Source organism: Vidua chalybeata, chromosome 2, assembly GCF_026979565.1.
Source record: "Vidua chalybeata isolate OUT-0048 chromosome 2, bVidCha1 merged haplotype, whole genome shotgun sequence".
NCBI lineage: Eukaryota > Metazoa > Chordata > Aves > Passeriformes > Viduidae > Vidua > Vidua chalybeata.
The window spans coordinates 101,893,615-101,918,905 of NC_071531.1; the positions used below are offsets into that span (position 1 = coordinate 101,893,615).

At 38.3% G+C, this 25,291-nt stretch overlaps 1 protein-coding gene across 1 annotated transcript; it reads left to right on the forward strand.

Moving 5' to 3' along the window:
* The first annotated feature begins 340 nt into the window (after window positions 1-340).
* On the forward strand, window positions 341-22,958 carry SUGT1 (SGT1 homolog, MIS12 kinetochore complex assembly cochaperone). The gene is made up of 13 exons (XM_053936709.1): window positions 341-477; window positions 558-603; window positions 4,015-4,105; window positions 4,789-4,858; window positions 5,177-5,247; window positions 9,320-9,373; window positions 11,104-11,120; window positions 12,073-12,107; window positions 12,523-12,619; window positions 13,613-13,720; window positions 20,256-20,346; window positions 21,648-21,829; window positions 22,430-22,958. Exons 1-13 carry the CDS (start codon window positions 434-436, stop codon window positions 22,529-22,531), a joined length of 1,008 nt encoding a protein of 335 aa, XP_053792684.1. The 5' UTR covers window positions 341-433; the 3' UTR covers window positions 22,532-22,958.
* The last annotated feature ends 2,333 nt before the right edge of the window (window positions 22,959-25,291 follow it).

Consider the following 25,291-nt stretch of genomic DNA (forward strand, 5'->3'; position numbering starts at 1 on the left):
ATTGTCTTCCCTTTGCCTTTAAAACGAAAGATCAGCCACGCGTACGATGCTCACAACGCAACTGCGCAACTACTTAATCCTCACTGGTCCGGCTACAGCTACCGGTTAACAACTGAAAAAAAAAAAAAAAACTGCAGACTGCGATACAACTGTTTAGCAGCTCAGAGCCCGAGGGGCCGAGCTTCCCCACGGCCGGCGGGCGGGGCGGGCGCTGCGGGGCAGGAAGGGGCGGTGGGAAGGAAGGGGAAGGGTGGGAAGGGGAAGGGCGGGCAGGGCCGCTGCGCTCCGCCGGCGCCTCCGCTCGGGGCGGGGCGGGGCCCGCGCGGCCGCTCCCCCGCGCCTCCCGGCAGCCCTCGCGCGGCGCGGCCTTGCGCGGTGCGTGCGGCGCGGGCGCCTCGGCGGCTCCAGAAGTTTCCTGGGGGCGACGGGCGGCATGGAGGAGGAGGCGGGAGCGGCATCGGGAGCGGCCCCGCCGCGGTGAGCGCCCTCCCCGGCCCTGCCTCCCCCGCGGCCCCGCCGCCCGCCCGCCCGCTGACGGCGTTGTGTTTCCTTGGCAGGTTCTCGGACGCGGACGTCGACCGGGACCCGGGGGCGGCGGCGCAGGTGAGGGCCGGGCCGGGGGCGGGCGGGGGTCCCCGGGAGCCTGGCTCAGGTGAGGTCGGGCCGCAGGGGAGCCCGGCGCAGACCTGGCACGGTACTCGTTCTGCCTGTGTGGCAGAAAAGGGTTTGGGGGGGGGGAAGCAAAACAAACCAACTTTCTCTTCCGTGTAGGTAGATGGTAGTTCACACAACTAAATCCATTAAGATTTTGGAGTATAAAACCCCCAAGCTTATTGAAGAGAAGTATTTCATCTTAGTTTTTATTCTGCCCTGGTCTGTTTTTTTCCACGCCCTATATTTTGTGGGCACCACGACTGATCTTCCTTTCATCTCCATAGAAAATAATTTTTATGTAGTGAGAACGATCACTCACTGAAACACCCTCCCCGCGGACGTGGTAGAGTCCCCATCCCTGGAGGTTTTCAAGACTCGAATGGGCAGGTTGCTAGATACTCTCATCTAGGCAGGCTTTCCCATGAAAGGTTAGATGAGATGATCCTTTGAGGTCCCTTCCAACCTGGCCTGTTCTGTGTCTTCATCACTTAATATGTTTTAATGTATTTTCTAAGGTAATTTTTACTTAAAACAGATGGTTGATGAGAAGACAGAACTGGAGGGTGGCGAAGTATTTCTATTTAACTGTTTGGGAGGGGAGAGGATGTAAATGGTTAGTACTGCTTGAAGACAGTGGGTGGTAGAACCATTAAATGATACTAAATTATCTTTCCACAAAGAAAATGGTGAAGCTAAATTTTTCAGTTCTTCGGGGTTTAGGCTGTAACTTGTAGAAGTTTATCAAAAGATAAATTACATTTAAAAACCAGTTTGGAATAGCCAAATCTGTATGGCATAACAAAACTGATTCAAGATCTAAAAAAAGTGTGAGTTTCACATTTTGTAGTTAAAAAAAAACCACCAGGAAGCAAACCAAGAATCCCTGACACCAGAAGGTCTTCAGAAGTATTAAGGAATACTGTCAGAATGTATTTTTATATTTTTTTTCCTGGATTAACATAGTTGTATTGCTTTTCTAGCTTATATTTCAGTTCTTTGTGCATTCAGTGCTTCAGAACATTATGTAACACATTCTATAGGCATTATTTAATACCTGACACAGTAACACTGCTGTCAGTTGTTAGGCCTTGTTTTCAAATCCATGGATTGAGTAGGCAGACTGTGCTTGGTGGTCTCTGAACTGGGAAGTGCCACAGCTCAGAGTAGCATTTTCCTGACTTAGAAGGTCTCCAGGTGCTACACTGTGCTTGCATGGTCTTTTGTGTGATCTCTGTGTTCATGTGCTTAATATTTTTCATCTGGGGATGATTCTCTAGAAGTGGTGCTGTGTAATGCTTTCGTACCTGGCTGGGCTTCTGTCCAGTTGGCCTGGCATTTCTGCACTGTGTCCTTGGGATTCTTGATTGCTTTAATTCCTGGAGATTGTGCTTTGGCTTGCTGCACTTGGATCTGATGAAATTGAAAGATCATAATCTATCTTCTAATACTGTCTGAATGACAAAGCTGTGAACTCAGGAATGACTTCTCATTTTAAGTTGAAAATATAAGCTACTATGTGGAGACAGAAGGTACCTTTAATTCATGCAAACTCTTTACCGAATTTTCCAGTGTATTTGCAAGCAGATCTGCAATTTGGTCACATGGTAAGGGCCTTTAGAGTCAAAATATGCAGAAAGCACATACTTGTGTGTGAGGACAAAGTCTAAGCTTGTTCTAAGTAACTGTTGCTGATGTCCATAGTCTGGAGTTCCCAGTGCTAGTCCAGCATTACTTGGCTTCTCAAATAGCTTACAGGAGTTACTTGCTCTGTGTGTGCCTGGATGAGATGTGGTAATTTACTGATAAAAAGCACACAAAGAGAGAAGTTTTACACTGTTGAAAATGCCTGGCTTTGCTTTGCTTTCCTGGGGTGAGGTTTAGTTTTGTAGGAGGATCCATTTATGTGTTGCTGACTCTAATCAGTGCATCCATCATCAGCATAAATCACAGGAAATAATGTTTGGGGGGAGAGGTGATCTGTCAAAGCAGTGCCTCTGCACCTGAATGTGCTTGTGATGTTCAGTGTCAGAGTCAGACCCTGCTTGGTTTCGAATGTCAGAAGTGCTTCACCTCTGCATAATATGAACCAATTTGAATATGTGCATTGCCTCACATCCCTGCCATGTGGAATACCTGTAGCCATGAGTATTTCCATAATGACAGCTGCTTTTGAATGACTTTAAATCTCAGGAAGGCATCGGTACAAGTGGATCGAGTTACTGCTGCCTACTGCCTACCCCTTTCTTCAGAGACCCCCAAGGATTTAGATTTATGTGCTGTACCTCTACAGAGGTGTGTGTATCTTGCATAGTTAGAACTCGTGCCACTGCTAGAAGAAGCTGTTCTGGCCACATAAGTCCTAGGTGGCATAAACACTTAATGTGACATCTGTTAGAAAAAGACACTGGTCTGAATTAGAGCTAAGGCAAGTCCTCCTTCCCTTCTTTTTTCTCTGTCTTGGTGGTATAGAGTTTTGGCAGTTGTTCTGTACAAATATTTCTGCAGGTTTAAAGCTTCTATCTTAGCTATGTTCATGCTTGCTAGATTCCAGGTGGAAGTCTGAGTAGAAGTCAGCTTAGCAAACAGAATTACTGTACTACAGCAATGTACTGTAGTTGATTTTGGAAGACTGGCTTCTAGCAAAGGGAAGAACTTCTCTCACCAGTGAGGAGAGAATTGGAGATGCTCTTTCCAGCTGTGTGCTTCAAGTTGCTGTGATTTTATTCTGTGGGCAAACCCATGAACTTTTCTCAGAGAGAGCAGTGTGTTACTATTTCAGTCCATATATCCTGTGATTCCCTTAACAAAGGACTACTTTATGCTTATTTCCATTGTTCAATAATACCTCCTCTGAACCCTGTGCTCCATAAATCTTTCGTTCTTCTGCTTTTGTGCTCAGCATAAATTGAAACAATCTCTTATGCACTGTAATATGTGTTACGTGGTATTTCATAGCATCTTATCTCCACACAACTGTTCTGACACACTGTGCATTGACTTCCAAATTCCTAGTACTGCACTGCTCTCTCAAATCCAGCAGATCTGTGTATAAGTATGCTGAGAATTGTAGGAAGGTTTTTGGAACAGAGAGGATCATCTGTTAGACTTCATGTTTAGAGCATTTGAAATCCCATTTCCTTCACAGTAAGAAACAGTCTCTTGAATTTGGTATAATTGGCAGGTTCCTTGTACTTCAGGCTCTGATGTTTAGCTTTGTGCTAGAGAGCTAAGCAACAGGTAAACAGAAATGCCAGTTAGGGTTTTGTCTTCTGAAATGTCTCTTAGTTGACAGAGTTTGATACTGTGTTTTTATGAGGATTTCTGAAGTACTATTTCATTTTTTTAAATGTGTGTTTACAGGAACTGACAACAGCTTTGGAAAAGAATCCAGATGATGCTGAATGTTATTGTCAACGAGCTTATGCTCATATTCTGCTACAGAAATATGCTGGTAACATCTTCAGTCTAAGAATCCTTTTACAAATGTATCATAACACATGTTTTACAGGAGATGTCTTCAATCTGAAGCCAAATACAGTAATGAGAGAGTGTGTTATCTGTAACTTAATATGCTGGTTTTGGTGTTTGTACATAATCTTGTCATTTTCTTAGATTGTTTTGTTACAGCAAAACTTTCAGTGAAATGGGTTTTCTAGAGTCCCAGCTTTCTCTTTGATTCCAGTCTAGTATTATATTGGCAGCTTTTTATAAGTAGACTTCTTAGGCAGATTTTGAGATTTTTGCATCATGTCTTCCATAGTTGTGTTCTTGGTAGAAACTGAATCCTGTCGTGGTAGGAATGTGATAAGTGAACAATGCCTGGGAAAAAGATTGAATAAGATCTGGTTTATTTTTCCTTTCCAGTAAAAACCAAGCAAACAGATTCACACTTCAGATCTAAGCAGAGTATTTTGCTAAATGAAAGTCATGCTACATCTTACATAACAGCTCTGCAGCTCTGTGAGGGATTCATGTGTAGCACTTACAGCTAGACTTAATTCAGACAGTGTGATTTGTGTGCAAGCTAAGAAAGATAACATAGTTCATCCTAGAAAAATTTCACTACTTAAAGACTTAACAGTTCACTGCTTTTTATAACATTATGTTTCTCAACTTTAAACTGACTTTCAACAGATGCAGTTGCAGATGCAAAAAAGTCTCTAGAACTCAACCCAAATAATGCTGTAGCACTCCTTAGAAAAGGGTATGTATCATTTATGGTACTTTGGGAATATTGTGGTAATCTCTAGGTCAATACTAGAGTTTGGATTATGGTTCTGTGCACACTTTTTACAACATTGAGAATGAATAAATTTAAAGCCATGCTGCTTGCAACCCATTTGTAACAAAGCCATTTAGTTTGGGGTGATTATTGTAATGCCCTTGGCATTTCAAAAACACACCTTTTGGTTAATTTAAATTCTTACACGTCATTTTAACCAATACAGCGTGTTATCTATGGAATGTGGACTACACTGAAAAGTAATCTCTGTTTTCTTGTATTTCTCTTTATTTGTGTCAGGTTAGGTGAATATCATATCAAAAACTATGCATCTGCTTTAGAGTCTTTCAGAGAGGGACAGAGGCTGGACAGTAAGTATTAAAGTTTCTTGTGTGTATTCCTTATGTTAAAATAATGGGTAATGTGTTAGATTAAAATGGAGACCAAAGTTGGTTTTTTTAAGGCTGATCTCTTGGGTCCCTAACATCAGCTGACTTTTGAGAACCTTTCAGCAGTCACTGCATGAAAGTGTTAAACTGTTTAAAAATGTGTATCAAAGTTCTTAGCAATTAGTAGCTGATTTATTTTTTTCTTTATAAATGTTTTCCTGCTTCCTGGGGGTCTTGAAGATAAATAGTAGCAATATTGTAGTGTTAAGTGTCATAGAAATATTTTTTAATAAATCAGGCTCTTTACATGTAGCTGGAATTTCTTCTTAAACGGTTTGATCAGTGTTTAGAAAGAATGTGCAACTTGGTGGGTATTCAAACTGACAAAGTTACCTTACATTACATACCTTACAGTTTACCTGTTTACCTGTAAAGTTTACCTTACATTACATACCACTTAATTACAGAACCATATTTATTATATCTGTCTTTTCGTCTTACAGTGTATTGGCTTTCTGGCTGGACTTGGGTACTTTTTAGTATGGGAACACTTAGAACTTTTTTAAAACCTGACTTTATTCAATAAGCACGAAAGGAGTAGTTAAAAACAGAAAGCTTTGGTAGAACACATCAGAAAGCACAAAACAAAGCCATTGCAAGATGGTTGTGACCCTTTTCTCTTCTCTTCTATCCCCCATTATAAATAAAACTTCATCCTCTCTTCCAAACAGCAAGAAATGATGGTAAAAAAAAGCACCTTGAAAGTTTATGCAGACCAAAGTGTGCTAATCTAATAAGAATTGTCATGGTCTTAGATCTGTTCAGTTTGTTGTCTTATCTGTAATAGTAGTGGCTGGGACATCTAGGCTTAGCAAAAATATAATTACTTTGCATCTCCCAAATAAATTATCTAATCCTCTGATTTAAAAGTGGAGTTTCATGGAAGTGTAAGCTTATGCTTAATTCTAAGTGATCATACTTCTTATTACTATTGTGCTTGTTTAGCCTCTTCTTTCAGTGCATTAAGTCTGCAGAAAGCTAGTCTTTTTAAAGTCTTTCTTCCTGGATGAATGTGTTTAAATGGCCCCAACAAAGGGTCTGAGTGCTGAAGCCATCTAAAGTGAAGTGGCAGAGCAGTGTTGGGCCAGTGGTAGAAGGGAGATGTTGTGAAATTGCAGCAACTCACAGCTGTCAGTTTAGGCTGCCCTGGAACAGGGGTTGAAAATAAGAAGTTTCATGAAGCTCTTTCTATATTGGTAGTTTGGATAACTAGGTGGTCTCCATTAATTTTACAGTAGAGAGACAGGTTTGTCTTTGCGTTCTAGTTGAGTTCTCTATTTTGGAACTTTCCATTAAAGGAAGAGATTCCTTCCACTGACGTGTGTTGCTTTCCTTACTTGGTAGGTAACTTTTTGTACATCTCCAAGCTCATCACTGCTGAATTTAATTGAATGTCTAATCTTTATTTTTCATACTCTTGCCCCACCCCAGGCAGCCAGTATCAGTTTGAGGTTTTTCATGTGCATGGATAACCTCACATTCTATTGATGTTGTAGAGTACAACACAGGGCTGCAGATATCGTTTTAGATAAGTCAGTGAATACGAGGGTCCTCTTTGCTAATTCAGAATCCCTGAAATACAACACATTTTCCTGTGTTGAATTGCTTCATTTCTACCTGTTTGAATTTAATTTGCTGTTGTTTTGCTGCTTACTCAGTTGAAGAGTTTCTGAAGCTTCCTAGCGCTTCCTGATTACTCTCTTATCTGGAGATACTTTCTGCTGCACTTCCTCTATGTCATTACAAAATTCTGTAGCCTGCTGTGAGATGTGGAGTCTCCTGGAGGCTTTTTTAAAATTACAGACTTAGTTGATTCTCTTTCATATATTACCTAATTTGCTGGCAAGTTTGTGTCAGTAACAGAGTTTACCTTTATGGAATGTTTCCTGGATCCCAGGTGAAAACAATTGTGAGCATAGGCATTTTTGCAACACAATTAACTTCCAGTTAAATGCAGGTAATGCAAAATGAACAAAGCACAGAGAGAAAATTTGCGACATATGCGAAGCAGGTGATGAGAGACTTCAGCTGTTGCTGCCTTGGGAAGAACTGCTGTGGTGGGGAATTCTTTGCTGGCAAAGCTGGTTTCTTTGCCACACGAGTGGGCAGAAGTAGATTAATACACGTGTCTGTTCTTTGCTAATGTAAGGGTTGTTTTAAATCTCAATCTGGAATGCTGATACGGATGAGCTTCCTACTTGTGCTCATCACTGGTAGGACTGAAAGGCCCAGGGTACCACAGCAGCCTTCCCATTATCCACATACAAGGATATCAAAGTAGGACTTATTGTGATGAGGTGTGGAATGTACAATGTTTCTTTATTTTATGAAATAACATTAGAAAGCAATACTCCTTTCATTCAACCATGCGATGCATGCAGATTTTTACAGTTCCTATTGCCTTAGCTGAAGAACGAATGTAATCTGGTACTCTTCAGTATGCTATGTGGATTTAGGACAATTATTCTCTAATTCTTTGGGTTTTTTTGCTGTGACCACTGAATTAATTTAGTAAAGCTGGAATCTGGCAAATTTTTAAAGAAACTTCTTACTTTCTTGTATTCTAAGAGTTAGTAGATTTTAGTCAGTGAAGACCCAGGAAGGTTTTCTGAACTACAGTTTTTAGTAGAAATAAGTTATTTGGGAGGATAATACAATTTTAGAGAACAAAATTAATTTGCCTCAAATTATAAAATGTACCAGGATGCAGGGAAAGAATGTGATCTTCTATAAAAATAGGGAAGTCAACTTCTTTTTAGGTTTGTATTGCATAGCAATCTAGCCATAGGCCATGGTTAAAAAGAGAATTTCTCACCTGCTGAGGGAGGCTGGATCAGTGGAGATTTTGCTTAGACTGCAAAGCTTGGAAGTCTTTTTAGGTTGCAGTGCGAAGTTTTGAAAATATTGATTAATTTAGGTTTCAGGGGAGCTCTGGAATTCATATAATTCTGTGCTCTGACCAAAAGTAAATTTTAATTTTGAACTTGCATGTGTTTGCTTGGAACTTTTGACTATTGTTTTCCAAGTATCTCCAAGACTGAAGATTCCACAGTCTCTTTGGGCAGGGTGCTTCAGGGATTGCCCATTCTTTTGGTAAAAATTTTAGATAACTCGTAAGATATCTGGTCATGTGGCAGAAGAAAAGTGGAGATGAAGTGGTTTGGGGAGTGGGGTAGCAATTTTATGACCTAAGGTGTGCCTCAGAATTGATGTTCCTTTTCTATTTGGAGGGTTGGGGTGCATTGTATAGCTGCAGTGGAGTCAGACTTGGTGTTACGTGTGTGTCTGCTGGGAACTTTGGTCAAGCTTCTTCATGTCCTTTGCCTCATAGTTAACAATGTGAATTCACTTATAAAATGAGAAAGTTCAGCTATTCGTAGTAGTTGGTCAGTATTGTTGCTACTTTTTTACTTTCTTCACGGTGGAAGATTTTTTTGGGAATATTGTTGAAATAAGGTGGTTGCTCTCTTGCTATACTATCATCTTTTTAGCTATTTTCCAGTGGATTAATTTTTATCTGGGAGATTTGCTTCCGAGAGATGTTTGTCAAAAGCTGCACAACTTTGGGTTGTCCACACAACAAACCATCTCTCCTGACATTTCTCTGGAGAGGAAGCGTGTGACTGTTTGAAAAAGTAATCTAAAGAAAAATGGAAAAATGTCTAAAACTGTACTTCTTGCTTTCTAAACAGCTACACAGGAGTTGAACAGACTGGAAAGCAATAGCATATTTCTGTCAGACAAAATCTAGTCTCCTACAGATTAATTAGAATTTAATGAAATATAGCACATAGTGGAGTTGTACAAAAATACTTAAAGCCTAAGTGAGATGACAGAGCTTACAAGAAGGTTATAGGAAATAACACCTTTTTTAGTAAATTGATACAAGTTTGGGATGGATTTGTTCCAGTTGGCAACTGAGAGGACTTTTTCTTCATGCAATACGTGTAATGCTTGAAAGAGTTTTAATATTACTGTGTTTGATCTCTTCTAGATGTAGATGATACCTTTACTATTTGGATTAAAAGATGTGAAGAAACACTAAATGGTAAGAAAAGACATGTTTACTTAGTGAGGGATTTGTTATGCTCTGTGCTTGGAAGCTGTGTTATGCTTTTCAAAGATTCACTGCTTTCCTCTTACTTAGAACAAAATAATTTGTTCTAAAAGAAAAATCTTTTTTAGAAGTCATATTTTTCTATCTCTTGTTTCTCTTGCAGTAAACACCCTTCCCACTCATATGCTTCATTCAGATTTATAGGAAGATTTATATTGGGATTTTAGTGTAATAATTAGCTGTGCCAGGAGAGTACCTGTTTAAAAATCAGACAATCATAATTAATTTTAACTTATTTTCATACACAACTGTGAACTAATTTTAACTGTAGAAGTGTGTGTCAGCTTGCTATCTAAAGCCTACATCAAAATAAGTTTTCAAGTCTTGCAGAAGATAAAGTTGGAAAGAGGTAGAAATTTGGAGATTTTACTGCTTGATTCCATGTGGAAAGTACCATAGGTGCTAATGGCTGTTCTGGTGACCTACCCATGGTAGTCACTGAGTGAGTGTAAGCATAGTTTTCTTTCATACCTTCCTACAGACAGACAGCCCTGACAATTAACTCAGAGCTTAGGCTGCCTGGGAATTCTAATGAAGGAGAGCAGAGCAGAATAACTCGTGTCGTTTTTTTCCTCTGCCTGTTGTGACTTTCCCTCCTCTCTGTGCTGCACACAGGAGAATGGGACAGTAGAACAAGTTTGTGTCAATGTGTTGACTAAAAACCATACAGAGGAGAGCCCTTTTGTGTTGTATAGTGATGAACAGATTTCTGCTTTGTGAGACATTTTTTACTAGGTTTAATTTTATTTGGAGGAATTAGGTAAGTGATTGGCATGTATGGTTTTTTTTTGCGAAGAGTTAATTTGGGTGATAATTTCTTCTGAAAGAGGTTATAATACACTTTTTTCTTTAATGTCATATTTAAATTTTGCAGTGTTTTGTTTTATCTTGTATATTCATTGTCTTGTCTTTCTTGAATAATTTTATTAATTTTCTGATACATCAGCAAAACAAAGCAAACAAACCAATAAAGACAATAACAAAGCAATAACTCTGATTTCATCATTGCAGCTTAATTTTTTTTTCTTTTTGTCAGTGTGCATTATAAAGAAGCAAAGGGAAAGTTTGTTTCTTTTCAAACATCTTTGATCTGAAATACTTTAGGAAAAAATACTTAGAGGGGATACTGAGCTATAGTTTAGATGCAAATACTACAGTATATTTAGGGTAATGTGAGTGAATTTCTCTGCCAAATTTCCATCTCATTCCCCAGTGGGGTTTCTCTAGCATGAGATAAAAATATGATGAGAGCTTTGTGCTATTCCTGGGGATGGATGGATGATAAACCTAGTGCAGACTCCCAGAAAGTGATTTTTTTAAACTTTTTTTTCTTGTGATGTTGGATTCATTAAAAAAGGCCTGTATCCATTTCAGGTAAGCAAGGGAATGTAATGGAAAGATTATTGAGTCAGTAAATCAGAACATGCTTTATATTAGAGTTGTTGGTTTGCACAAATTGCTGGTTGAAGTCTGATTAAAAAGTAGAGTGTTGTGATAGCAAAATAGTAGAGATAGAACTGATGTGTTTCTACCTCCTCTGCTGTTGAGACTGGAGTGAATGCAGGATGTCTGGAGTAACTGAAGCAAGCCAGGGTAAAATTGTGCCTTGTAAGTTCAATGTGTCTTTTTTCTGAAAATACATTCTATTTTTTTTCCCCCAGCATCACAGACTGATTTGGTAAGATGTTTTCCTTAATGTTTTTACTATTTTGACTTTTTTTGTTATGCTATAGTATATTTTCTGCTTCAGTGGCTTCACTTCAAGCTTTAAAAGAATCTTTCATATTGCATGCAATTCTGAAGTATTTAACTTTTTTCCTGAACATGAGTGCTTTTGAGACCAAGGCTGCAAAATTTGAACCCTGAAAACTTTTAGGAATGGTTAACAAATCTGGCAATTATTGTGCATTCATTGAGGTAAAATTTAACTTTCTGGCTTGTGGTCTGCAGCCTAATTTACAAATTAACCAATTGTGGTTAATTGTGTTGTCACTACTAACTTGATTTGATCTGTTAGAAAGTAACTTTGTTTTTTTTTCCAGAAGCTTGCAAGTGGTTTGTGTAGACATTTTTTCTGTTATAACTTGCTCAACTTTCCGTTTCCTTTTTTTTTTCATAAGAAATCTTGAAATTGACCTCTCCTTCTGGTTTTTTTTTTTTTTTTCTTCTTGGGACAATAAAAAAAAGCGGGGGAGGGCTTTGCATTGGATATTCTGCTCCCTCTTTTATGTTTAAAAGTTGAAACTTGAGTTCTGGGACCTATTTCAGGTTTCCTTCATGGTTTATAGATCAGGAGCATAGTCACTAGATGTTTTCCAAGTATACATCTTATACAGGAAGAAATGAGTTTAAGTTGAACTTAATTCTATTTATAAAATATATTCAAATTACAGACAAACACATTTAATGTAAATTGAAACTTTTTAATTTGTAATCTGCCATAAATGACTAAACAGTGAAGAACTTCACCTGTAAGTTAACGTTCACACATAAATCAGGGAAGGGGACCATCTGGAATCAAGAAAAGGGGAGTAATTGGTGATGATGATTTGTGCCTTGAAAACTACTTCATGGTATATTTTCACTTACATTGATGTAACTTTCTTTCCACTTGAATGTGCTTCAACTAGAATACACAGCAGCAGCCTCTGCCACCAAAGATCAAGTAAGTTGACTTTAGCTTTACTGTGAAATTTAAAGTAATTGGCATATCTGCATTTTGGCTTGGGAATTGGAGAAGCAGTATAATGATTGTAAGAGATTTTTTTTGGGGTAACTTCTGAAATGTGGCAGTCCAAGTGAAGTGTTTCTCAGTGCCATAATTTTTGTCCAGACTGGTACTTTCAGGAGGTTAAACCTAACCAGGAGAGAGCGGAATAGAATCAGCATTCCAGCTTCTATTTTCTCATTTTCGTGCTTAGCTTAATTCAAAGCCTGTTCCATTGTGCCTGGTATAGGTAACATTTTTGAGATACATTAAAGATTCTGAACTAAGTGAATGGTTTAGGAAAGTGATCTAATTTTATATGCGATGTGATCTGAAACAATAAATTGTTCCTTCTTTTTTTTCTTTTTTAAAGATATGACTGGTACCAAACAGAATCTCAAGTAATAGTGACCATAATGATCAAGAATGCACAGAAGGATGATGTCAGTGTGCAGTTTTTGGAGAGAAAGGTGATTTGCATTGGTTATTGGTACTCATCCCTAAATTCCCTGAGATGCAGTACTCAAGCCAGTGAACATTATATGCTGCAGTAGGACAAAAAGAACGGGCTGGGAGCTGTTCTGCCTGAGATTCTCTTCTGTACAGTTGTGCTGCATATGCGTGTCTGCCCAGTGAGGTGATTTGGGATTGGCTGCCACAGCAGTGTCCATAGGACTTAAACACAAGCAGTATGAGGTGTGCATGCTGCAAGGGAACATCTGGGTTTCAGCTGCCTGTGTGGAGGGATGGGGGAAGAACTGATCTGGATTTAAACATTAGACTATTCATGCATCTGCAGCAGGACCCGGCAGAAACAAGGTATTCTCAAAATAGGTATGAATTAGTAATATTTTGCTCTAGGACAGTTATAGAAATAGACTGAATATTGGTGGGTGGGTTTTTCTTCCTTTTGGCACACTAAAATCATGGCAGCAAAATATATTTTTTAAGGAAATACAGTAATCCCTTTAATGAGGTATATGTTGTACCAATTAATTTCATATTTAATTTAGCTGACAATGTTGAAGAGTTGGGTTCTTATTCTCAACTAACTTGATACTTCATGAAACACCAGAAGTACTTGGTTATTATTACCTGCTTTAGGTTGTTAAAATAGCCTGAGCACTTGCTCTGTAGTTTGCTTATGTTAGAAGAGAAGCTGCAGATTGCTTTCATGTTCCATTATTAATATGTTGATACTCCATTTGTTGTATAATCCCTAAAGATTTAAGATCCAGCTGACAGGATAGTAGGGTTTTGAGTAAATGTAGCAAGAACTGCAATCTTCTGTTCATTTTCTAGTGTACCTTAGAAACATCTTGTCCAATAAGGCAGTAGTGTAATGCCATGGTCTGAAATGATATTAATTTAATTACTTCATCTCTGTGTGAAATGACTGTCCTTTACTTGAAAATGGAGCTGCTGTTAAAGATGACCAGAGATGTGTTTTCAACTTTTAATAGATGAATGCTTCAGTGAGACTTCCATCAGGTGAAGACTTCAACTTAAAGCTTGATCTTCTTCATTCTATAGTGCCAGAGCAAAGTACATTTAAAGTGCTTTCAACAAAGGTAAGCATTTTAAAATGTAAAGTTTCTTTCACTGTTGCAATCCTGAAGATGTTTCTGTTCTATTGTCTTGTCTCTCTGCAACAGTCATAATATCTTGCTTTTCATGTAGAAATGCTTTTTCTTCAAGGGGGGAAACTTTCTAAACTTGTGCAAATATCAGAAATAGTAATATTATGGTGCTTATTGAAGTTCAAATGAAAGAGTTATGTTGACGATTCTTTCACTTGTTGCTAGAGAAAGAAGACACTGATTTTTACTATTGAAATTCAGGTATTAGGAAAGCATGATCACCCGTTTACAAAAGTTTCAGGAGCCAGTCTTGCCTGATGAAGCATTGTTATCTTTGTGTGCCCAAGAAATAAAAGTCAGTCTTGGAAGATTTCATTGAAATTGTTCTCTATCCTTTCATAGCTTCTTGCTGGTGAAGGTTAACCATGTGATTAACTGTCTGTTAACCATGTGATTAACTGGCTTTTCAAGAGAGTGTATTCCAGGCTTTCCTGGAAATAGTGCATGCCTGGAGGCACTTGAAAATGGCATGGTGTGAGAGAAGGCTTTTTGTCTCAGCATTTTGCTTCTTTTATATTACAAATATAGAAAAATAAGAAACAGTGGTCTGGCATAGCATTTCTTGTTGGCATAATGGATAGACAGACATACTTTGTCTACAGAGCCAAGCCTCAATCCCCAGTGCTGGAATATGTTGTTGATTCTTCTCTTGTATTTCAGCAGTGGTTCTGCAGAGCTTATGGAAATTCTCTTGTATACTCATGTTCCACTTTACCTGTTCTATTCTCAGAAAGGTACCTATAATAATTCTTGCATCACTTCATGGAAGAGGGACTAAAGGATGGCATGAGAGGATTGCCACAGGAAGTTTGTCTTGTTTTTCCACTCCCTGTACAAAGAAACCTGGGCAGGTTGTGTGATTGTGCACTTTACTTATCCCCTCCACAGTGTAGGAACTTACATGGCTCAAAGTATGTAGAAATTCTGGTAGTCCATTAGTATTTGTATAGATTTGAGTGGAATGAGGACAGACCTTGTCAGGAAGAGTAGCTGTGAGGTCCTGTTTTGTTTATGTTCTTACCTAGCTTGTGTTACACTTTTAATTGTTTTGAAGTTTACCATTACTTTCTTAGGAAACATCTACATGAACTGACTACTGTGAAATTCACTTGACTGTCTTTTCCACACTGCCATTTCTAGCCTGGGCTTATCTCTGAAATAATCTCTAATAGTCTGCTGCCTAGTTTTGAGGTTCCAAAACTGGGGTGGAAGGCTGAGTTACGTTCAGGCAGTGTCTGATCTGTAAATATTTTGCATTTATTTTCAAATGTTATTGTTCCTAAATACTTGTGAAAGACTATTTTTGAAGCAAAAGGGGTAAACACAGAAGGTGTTCTAACCATGGAAGTCAGAGCTTCAGCCAAAAAGCTTCAGCTTTTTGCAGAAAGGAGTAGTATAAAGCTGCCTGTGAGGGCATAGTGAAGGAATACAGTTTAAACCATGCCCCAGCTGATTCTTGTTCTGACCACCAGATGGAGTCTGGAAGAAAAAAAAAAATTAAAAGCAGCTCGATGTTAAGTATGCAAGGACTTCTTTACAGGTTTAGAATATTTTTCTTAGAAAAATATGAAACCCTTTAAGGGAATGATGCAGCCTTAGTGTTTGATTACCAGAAATCCAGTTTTCTTTTCTTGGCTTTGTGTATACACTTGGCTTTTATGAGGAGCATGGCAAATAGGCAGGTAGTACTTTAAGTAAATTAATCTCACTGATTAAAACTTCTCAAACCATTTGCATATTATTTTGTACTATTTACATTAAGTCCTTTTGTAAGGACTTGGAGAGAAAGACATAATCTCATTATCAAGTGCAATTGATGAACTTGTTACTATGAAATCCTAAAGAAATTGAGTTTTCATGGCATAGACACAGATGTGTTCCTGCGGATTATTAATTTTAGGTGAGAATAACTTGGTTTGTTTATACTGCCTTATTTTTGTGCTGCTGCTTTGAATGTGTGAGCCATGTTGCCACTAGTGTCATAGTCATCACTGGGCAGCAAAGACTCTGGCCTTTCTTTTTCACTTATATGAGGAAATATATGAGGAAACAATGGAATGCATGAGCAGGCTGTGTGGTGAATAGTTTGGGTCCATGAACTTTGTACAACTAAAAAATTTAAGGGATAGAGAATGAAACAGCAGAACTGGCAGAGAGTAGAACAAGCCTGTGTATTTTGGAGCTAAGAGGAGCTGTAGAGGGTTTTCTCAATACTGCTTGAAATTCAGCATCACTTGACACATGCAAAGGCATGAAGGTAAAGATGCAAATTCAGGAGGAGAAAACAGCCTTAACTGTATTTGCAGAACTACAAATTCTAAAGTGACTGCTAAGAGCAGACAGAACTCACAGACTTCTGAACTGGTTCTTTCAGCAAGTGTTGACAGTGGTGAAAAATACAATTGCTAACATAAGGATTGTTTCTTTCCCAACAAGGAAATTAAAATTATACCTTTGTATCAATCCATGCTGTGTCACGCTCTGAGATACAATGTCTGTTTGGAAAAAAACAGGACTAGCAAGTGTTAAAAAGGTAGCATAGATAGATGTTTTGAGCTGTTTCAATAGTTTCTGTGTGAGCAAAAATAAATTAGTGTTTGTCATCTGCAGACTTTGACTTCAAGCTGTGAACTAGAAGATGTAAAATATTTGAATGCCAGCTCAAGAACAGCGTAATGTGTGGATGAAGTCCAGTTTTGAGATAAAAACTGTAAATTTGTCTTCATGCATCCTCTAGTATTTTATATTCTCCAATTGTCAACTGTTGTACAGATTATACAGGCTGCCTTTAATAGTGACTGTATCTGTTATTGCCATACTTGAAACCTTTATTTTTTTTTTAGCCTAATTAGAAAATTTAGTTGCTGTTCAATAGATAACACTGCTGGGAAACTGAACTTTTGAGTTGATTATGGTTCCTGCTCACATTTAGTGGCAAGTTACTTAGAGTTGCCTCTTGTTGTTCAGCATTTAATTCTGATGGCTTAAGGTCTCAGGTTAATATTTGTGTTAGAAAATGCTGAATACCACTGAATGAACTCTTCTCTTGCAGGTACTGCTGCATCTGCATAGCATTTTGTACATTAACAGCACAGTTGATAGATCATAACTAGATTAATTGATGTTATTGATTGTACTCCTCATCTGCCAGAGGTTTCCGACTGTAGCCATCTGATCAAGCAAGAAGTAACAGCTGCTCCTAAAAGCAGTGTAGAAATTTGAGATTTGTGTCTTACAAATGGAAGCTGAAAACGGTGTTGCATTCAGCGTTTCACAGGAGGAAGGCGCCTTTAGTAGTGCTGCTTGTTTTTTACTTCTTTCCAGAAGAGGGAGCCAAAATGTAAAGGCTGGACCAGGTTTGCTCTTTGCAAGTTGCCTGGGTGCAGTTATTCTGTGGCTCAGTGTGCATACTGTCATCATGCTCCCTTCATAGAAGGAAAAAGGCATAAAAATTTTAAATGCGTGACTAAACATGTTTAAGAAAAAACTAGTCAATCTGTATCTGTCCAGAAAATATGTCAGGAAAGTACAAATGTATAAATAATGTAAGGATTTCTACTGTTATTAAACATGCACAGTCAGCCTCACTTTCTTTTCCCTCTTCTGCTCAGTCTGTCAGTCAGTGTACTTGGGATTCCAGGGGAATATTCTGCAATGTTCTCCTGAAAACTTGTGTAACATGATCAGTTTCTGTAGGTCTTCTGATGAGTTCTAGGTGGTGCTTGGGATTTTCTTCTCCTCAGACTTAGGAGAGTGAAGATGACTATGTGCTTTTAGTGCTTGTGCTTATGACCTTGAAGGAAACTTGAGGTAGTGCTTTCTGGTTTTCCCCCATCTACAGACAGAATGAGAACAATTACTGTGAGTTTTCAGTTTGTAGTGCTTTGGGCTGTTTGCAAGCAGTGACTTGCAGCAGTGTAGAGCCATTTGAAAAAGTGGTAAAATGTGGTTTCTTTCCCCCAGAACTGTCCTTTAATTAGAGATCAAAGTTGTGCTGCAGAATGGGGAGGTGTTAGAAAGCTTCAGCCTCTTTTACAGTTGACGTTTGTTGCTTAACAGAGATGTCTGATGGAGAAGCACACTCTCAGCAGCTTCATGCCAAAAATACGGTTGTGTGCATCAGTGGAATGCTGTTTTTTTTTCCTTGAACCAAATTTTTTCCTTGAACCTATTTCAGCGTTTTGATTGCAAATGCTGAAATAGCCTGTGAAGCTAACTGGAATTGATGCCTGCTGCTGAATTTAAGAGAAAAGGCAAAGAACAGAACTGTTTCACACACTCTTGGACTGTCAGAGTCTCTATTCAGAGGCAAATGTACACAAATAGATAAACAGAAGAACATATCTATTTTAACTGAAGTTGGGTCTTACCATTGCAGTCCAGTCCGTAAAAAATACTTTCCTGTTTAAAACATGTTGGGAGATGCATTAATAAGTAGACTATAAAATCTTAACATTAGAGCCTCAACTGAAATCCACAACTCAATAGTCTCCTATAATAGGTTCAGGTTGAGAAGAGTTTATATAAGAAACAGAGGAGAGTGGTTTTAAATTAATACTCATGTTTCACTTGTAACTAATTAGTTCTTTTGTAAGTAGCTAATTAACTTAAATGTTTGGCTCAGGAGATCCAAATCCATTGGGGAACTGCTAGTTCTGCCACTTGTGGAACTACTTAATTGTCTTATATGTAGATATTCAAATATTTTTTGCTTCCTTAAGCTAGTAACAGAGCATTAGATTTATGAGTGTAGGTGCTAAGAAATGAACTGTAAGGTTGCAATTTTCAACATGTTTCTGAAAGAGTCCAGTGGAGGTAGCTTTACTGACTCCTTTTGGTTTACTGAAGAGTAATTCTTCTGCACAGTTTAACAGAAATCTCTGCATCCGTACAGATTGTATTATTCATCTGGAATACAGGCCTTTTTTAGGGATGGTAGGTTGGTCATCCAGACTAACACCATTTTGATTTTATTTGCTTATTTTTTGTTCTGTAATGTTACTTTAAAAATGGATACTCTGATGATTAACTTGTGACTTGTAAAGTGGCTGAAAATACTGAAAAATCCAACAGATGTGGGGAGTGGGAAATCAAATACATGTCGATGTTGGACTTAAAAGTTTACTGAAGCTCTTGCCTGCCTTGAAGGACATTTTATGCCTCTTACCTTAAACTTTTTGTTGTTCTCCATACATGTTAGTGATGGAAAATAAGTACTTAAACTTATCTTGGGAATTTGTAGCTTCCTGAGGGATAAAAAAATAAAAAGAAACATTCATAGCTGAATACTGTGATTGCAAACATGGAAGCATTGAAACTTCAGTGAGCTAATTGTTTATATTTTGATAAGATACCTCAGTCTTTTGCTTACCAGTGATTGATTTGAAGAATGGATTAAGTAAAGTTCAAATTTCAGATCAACATAATGCTGTGCAATGAGCTTACTGTTTGAATCTAAGGTTAGCTTTTACAGTGGTGCTTTTGTTCTTGGGTCTGCAGGGGTCCCCAGGTTGTAGTGGCTTTAGGTGGAACTAAGAACTTGTTTCTGCTGAGCTGTTCGCAAAAAAGGAAGCACTGAAGTTTAGCAAGCACTGATTTCAGTTAATTAATAGCATCATATGAACTTTGAGACATCTCCTTAAGTGAATAGGAGTGACATTAGGCAGTCCTTGTTTTGCAGCTTTGCAACCCTGTAAGCAAAGGAGAAGGTCAATTATGGAAAAAAAAAAAAACACCATTTCAGTGTGGTTGTCTAAAGGGATTATGTGAAGTTGTGAACAGGGCATGACATACTTCACTTAATTTTGCTTTTCCTATGGTAATTACAACCACATCAATTTTTAATTGCCAGTTTTGTCAATGAATACTTGACAATTTTCTCCATAGTAGTGTTTGTTCATTGAAGCAAATGAATACAGCTTCTGAATTTCTCCAGTGGGAAGATCTGCATAGTCCCAGGGTGTTTCTCTGGTTTGTGCAGTACACATCAAACATGTAATTTTTTGGTAAATGAAATGTAAACTTAGATAAAGTTGGATTTTCTAGTCTTTCAAAACTGCTACTTATTAGAGCTGACTGCCAAGAAATGGATGCTTGAAAGGCAATACCTTGGACCCTGGCAGGGTGGAGACATTGGGACTGATCATTACCTTTGGGATGCCATAATTTACAAAAAGAATCAAGTGAATAGTAAGCAAAAGAAAGTTAAGTGGTCCTAAACAAAAGGGTAGAAGTCTGATACAAAAGCTGCACAGCACATGGGAGCTTGTTTGATGTGTGACTTGAACTCCAGTAGCTTTGTCTTGTAAGGTAGGTAAATTTGGCTCTGATACAAGTTTCATATTAGAGACTGTGTTTCTAAAACCAAATGTATGTATTTTCTTATGGCTACAGGATCCAACTACTTTGGAGCTGTTTGGCTTTGTTTGCATCTGGATGAATTTGTTCTTTGTCTTGTGTTTTGTAGGTTGAGATAAAAATGAAGAAGCCAGAGGCTGTAAGATGGGAGAAGCTGGAGGGCCAGGGAGATTCTCCTAAGTTAAAACAATTTACACCAGGTTTGTTCTCTGAACTATTTAGTGTTAAATGGTTTATTTGTATTGAGTGAGTTACAGTTATTAATAATAGTTTTGCATTAAATATGTTTATAAAATCACAGCTTCATATTAGCAATGAAAAGCCTAATAGTCTTGGTTTCACTGTCAAGAATTGATAGTCCGCAAGCCATTAGTGAAACATAGGTATGAAATTTAGTCATAGCTTCTGTTAATCTGATGAATTGTTATGGGTATATATATGCTTGTCATTAATTCTGCATATCTGCTTGATTCCCCGTTTTGCAGTTCTCTACGTTACGTGTGTGTATTGTGATTTAGGAATGGTACCTCCCAATTCAGTGCCCCACTGGGACTCTCCCAAAGGACACTGTCGAGGTCTCACTCGCCTTGCCTTTCCCCTCCCCTTTCTCACTGCAGTGTGATGGAGTTGAGAATTGGGCACAATAGGTGAAGGGTTGAGATAAAAACAGTTTATTAGAAACAGCAATTAAATTAGAAAACAAACAGTAACAGCAACAACATTAATAACAAAAGGCTACAAAAGAGAGATTTACATGCAAAATGCACCAGTGGACCCCGGGTAACAATGACCTGAGGATGGATGGCTTCTCCCTCCCCACACCTTTTTCTTGACTGGAAGCCCTGCTCTTCTTCTGGGATGCCAGAGTCCCTTACTCCCACCCCAGCAATGATCTGCCCTGGTGTAGAGTATCTTCCTGGCCGTGCCCACAGAGCTGCAGGCCCCTCCCCTCACCACTAGTGCAAAAAATTAACTCTGTCCTGGCCAGACCCAGGACAGCACTTGTTATGTTACGTGATCTGTTGCTTAAATAATTATTGTTTTCCTAAGTATTGGATTTTGCTTGGAGACTAACACATTGGAGTTTTTCACTAAAGATAAACATTCTGTCTTTGACAGAATTTGAATTTCCTGATGTATTGATTTCAGATTTTTTTCAAATTTAGCTCCACTTATTCTATGGCTCTAGGCTGCTGTTTTGGGTTTTTTTCTGTCAGCCAGTATCCCTTTTTGATATCAATTATCTGTGTTGCTGTCGGCCAGCTTTTTTTGTGTGTGTTGGATAACAAAATCACATAACTCTTTTGACCTAAAAATAAACTTCTGCATTTCTTAGTTTCCTTTATTTTTGTTTCTGCAATGCTTATATCAGTTCAGAAGAGTCCATTTGCATTTTCATGTCCCATTATCATCTCTGATTCATCAGGTACATGTGTCTGTGTTCTCTGATGCTTTCAAAGCCATGAGAAAATGCTTAGTTAACTAACACTCCTGGTTTCAGATACCCAGCACTTATACCCATCATCGTCTCACTATACAAGGAACTGGGACAAACTGGTAGTTGAAATCAAAGAAGAGGAGAAAAATGAGAAGTTAGAAGGAGACGCTGCTTTAAATAAACTCTTCCAGCAAATCTATTCAGATGGTACAGATGAAGTAAAACGTGCCATGAACAAATCATTCGTAAGTCTTCGTTCTTTTCTCTGAAGAAACCTTTTGCACACTGATACGATTTACTAAACTTTGCATATGTTGGGAGAAGCCTCTGTTACCAAAATTTTGGGTCTGTAAATGAATAAATTTTGGCCATGGTTCTGTTGGAGATACTGGTACAACTACACTCACTTAAAGCTACAGGGCTTTACTCTGATGAATGTGACTCTGTAAGTCCAAGGTTGTGCTTTGTCACTGGTCTTTTCATTTCAGTCGGTGTTATCAAAAGAGTAGAAGTTAGGCTCCTGTAGAGCTTGAAGACTTGCCAGGGGGTGAAAGGATCGAATTCCTCTTGATTGCTTGAATCTAGTTTAATTTGTAGCCATCACAGACAAAGAATGTTACTGACCCTTTAAAAGCTTCTTGTTAATGAAGCAGCATCTCACTGTATCCAGTAGTGATAAAAGTACTGCTGGGCTGGAAATGATGGAATGATGGCTCTGTTTAATTTTATTTCATAGGTACACAATTTCTGTGTAATCACTACTCTTTGAAGTTTGCTGTAGGAACTGTGGCTTTTACATTTCTAGAATTCTCAGCAAACTAAACAAGCTCTCTCTCATATTGCAGATGGAGTCTGGTGGCACAGTTCTGAGCACCAACTGGTCTGATGTTGGCAAAAGGAAGGTAGAAGTAAATCCTCCTGATGACGTGGAATGGAAAAAATTCTAATCCTCTTTCTGATCTTTACCATCTATGTGTTGCCATAGTCATGTACTGACCATTATGTATGGACATAGCATTCTTGGATTCAAAGCACTGAATGTTCCCTTGAAAACAGGAATTGTCTGTACATTTTGCGTGCTTTAGAAATTCCTTCATCTGCAGATCTTAAAGATATACTCGAGTGGAACCCTATTTTTATCATCTGTCTTAATTTCTGGGAATTGAGTCCATCAGTTCAAATTTTCTACCACCTTTATCAGCTCTCCTCTTTGGGATAAGGTGATCTCTAATGGCTGGTCAGGATTATTGCCTTACACCTGGTGTTTCTGTTCAATAACTTATTAGATCTTGGCAATTTTGGGTAAAAACACTTTTCACAACAGTGTTAAAATTGTTTGCTCCTTAACTCTGCTAAATAAAACTGTAAATACAACTTTTTCTATAAGGAAACTGCTTTATTTTATTTTTAGTATTGTTTTTTGATAGGGGAATCACTTAAAGCATATAAGTAAGGATGTGAACATACTGCTTCAAAAGAAAAGCTGGCATGTATAGGAGCAAAACGTGCATTCAGTGAAGAGGGTGAGATTACTATTCTTGATGCAGACACAAAACATCCACTTTGGAGTCCTTTCACCTCTGTGATAAGTTGAACTGTAGTCACAGTCATGGAAGATAGCAAATTTGTTGTGACTGGAAATTTTTACAGAAAAGTAGGTCCTCTGTCTACCTTCTAAATTCAAAATAAATTTATCTGGAATCAAAGCCAGCAAGCAGTTGCTTTAAGTTACGTAATTTCTGATTAATAGAAATTGTTTAAAGAACAACTTGTATGCCCTTAATTGTTTCTGTTAGTGCAGCTTTATTGTCATGATCGAATTGTAAATAACAATAGAGAAAAATAATTGAGAATCTATGTAGTGTCTGTGCTTATACTTCCTGAATACAAGTTTGCAGGGACCTAGAGATGCTCAAAAGCCATCTGGATATGCTCCTGGGCACCTGGCTCAAGATGTCCCTTCTTGAGCGAGGGGGTTGGACACGGGCACTTCCAGGGGTGCCTTCCAACCTCAGCCTTTCTGTTTCAGATTCCATAAGAGATGAGCTCAGAAGGTTGTGCTAAATGTGCCTTGTCCATGTGCCACTGTCTCTTGGGAATTCAGAGATGGCATTTCTATGATGACAGAACATTTTGCTATGAATTGCAAATATTGATAGCACCATGAAAGCCACTTCATTCCTTGCTAACAATTGGATGCTGTTTTAAGTTTGCTACTTTCCTGTGCTTTCCTAATTATGTAGGGTTTTCCGGACCATTTGTTATTCTGCCTGTTGTCTTTGTATTGGACGTGTTATTTTCCTACAGTGTCAGTTGGATGAGCTTGGTAAAATAGAAAGGCTGTTAGAACAGGTGTTTTTAATAGGACGAGTGAAGTCTGCAGCTGTTAGGTATTAAATGATAATTGAAAATTAAAGAGGAGGAAGGAAGGATATATTCTGTTCCTCTTGAGGAATAGGAATGTAGATTTTGCAGTGATGCTGGGAAAGTGCAGTGGTTTTTTCCCCACTACTGTTACTATGCATGTATGGTAGAGAGACACAAAGGCTTTAAAATCTCACAAATGTTAAAAAGAGAGGGGGTTTTTGGATGTAGACTATGACTACAAGTCGTGACATAATTGCAGTTTCTTGATGTACTGAGATCATGATTATCCAGTGCAGGCTGGGCAGTGGTTTCTTTTGCCTCAGTTCCGGCTTCAGAATTGATACATGTTTTCCAAAGTTCAAATTTTATAACCTTCAGAACTGAATATTACCCTGCTCTTTGAATGCAATGAACTGAGGTGGATTGGATTTAGGAAGGGTTTTGTGTGCCTTACCTCTTGACATTTACTAAAGAGTGTCTGCTTCTTGGAAGTTTCTCAAAGCATATACTTGGGACATGTTTCAGAGAAGAATTTTTAGTTTTGGTGTGAGGCTTTTCTTGACCTTCAGAGAATTCTGAGTAGCTGGTTGCTTGATACGTAGAGCATTTGCCCATCCATATGTGATACTAACATTGGAGTTGATTTGATTTGGAATAGGTACTTGAACTCCATTCTCCCAGATAAGTGCTTTGCTGCTTTTTATTTATGCGCAAAAGCATTTCTTTCTTTTTAATGTAGAAGGAAGACAAATGTCTGAGTGCTTCACTTTGTCACAAAATTGGGTTCTTGTCTCTTGGCCAGCCTTGCTTTATAAATGTCATTCAGAGTACTTAACAGAGCTTAGCAAAGGCTTGCTATGGGAAAAAGTCTAGGTAAAAATCTCTTAAATAGAAATTAAAAAGTAATTTGAAGATGTTTTCTGCCAATCAAGTTGCTCTTATTTACTGAAGAGAACATAGCAGAGGTTCCTCTGTCTTTTGCTTACTGAAAGACCATGGGAGCATTATGTCAGATAAACACAATATATTCTTGTATTAAATGGGTACTGTTTCACTGCTTTGAGATTCAATTCACTTAGCTTAAGGCAAAAAGTTAAATAAAATGCATTGCTACTTACATACTCTTGAGGCATATGTAATGTAAATATAATGCTTTAGCTTCAGGCTAAAACTTGTAGCAATCAAGTGGTAGAACACCCTGTCCATCTCAATGCCGTAAACCAAGTTTGCAAGTCTAGACATAATTCCGGCATGTTTCTGAGCACAGGCAGATAATCTGTGTGTATTCCTCCTTCAAGTTTAGGTAAATCAATAATGGCATGTGTTGTTGCCTTATAGGT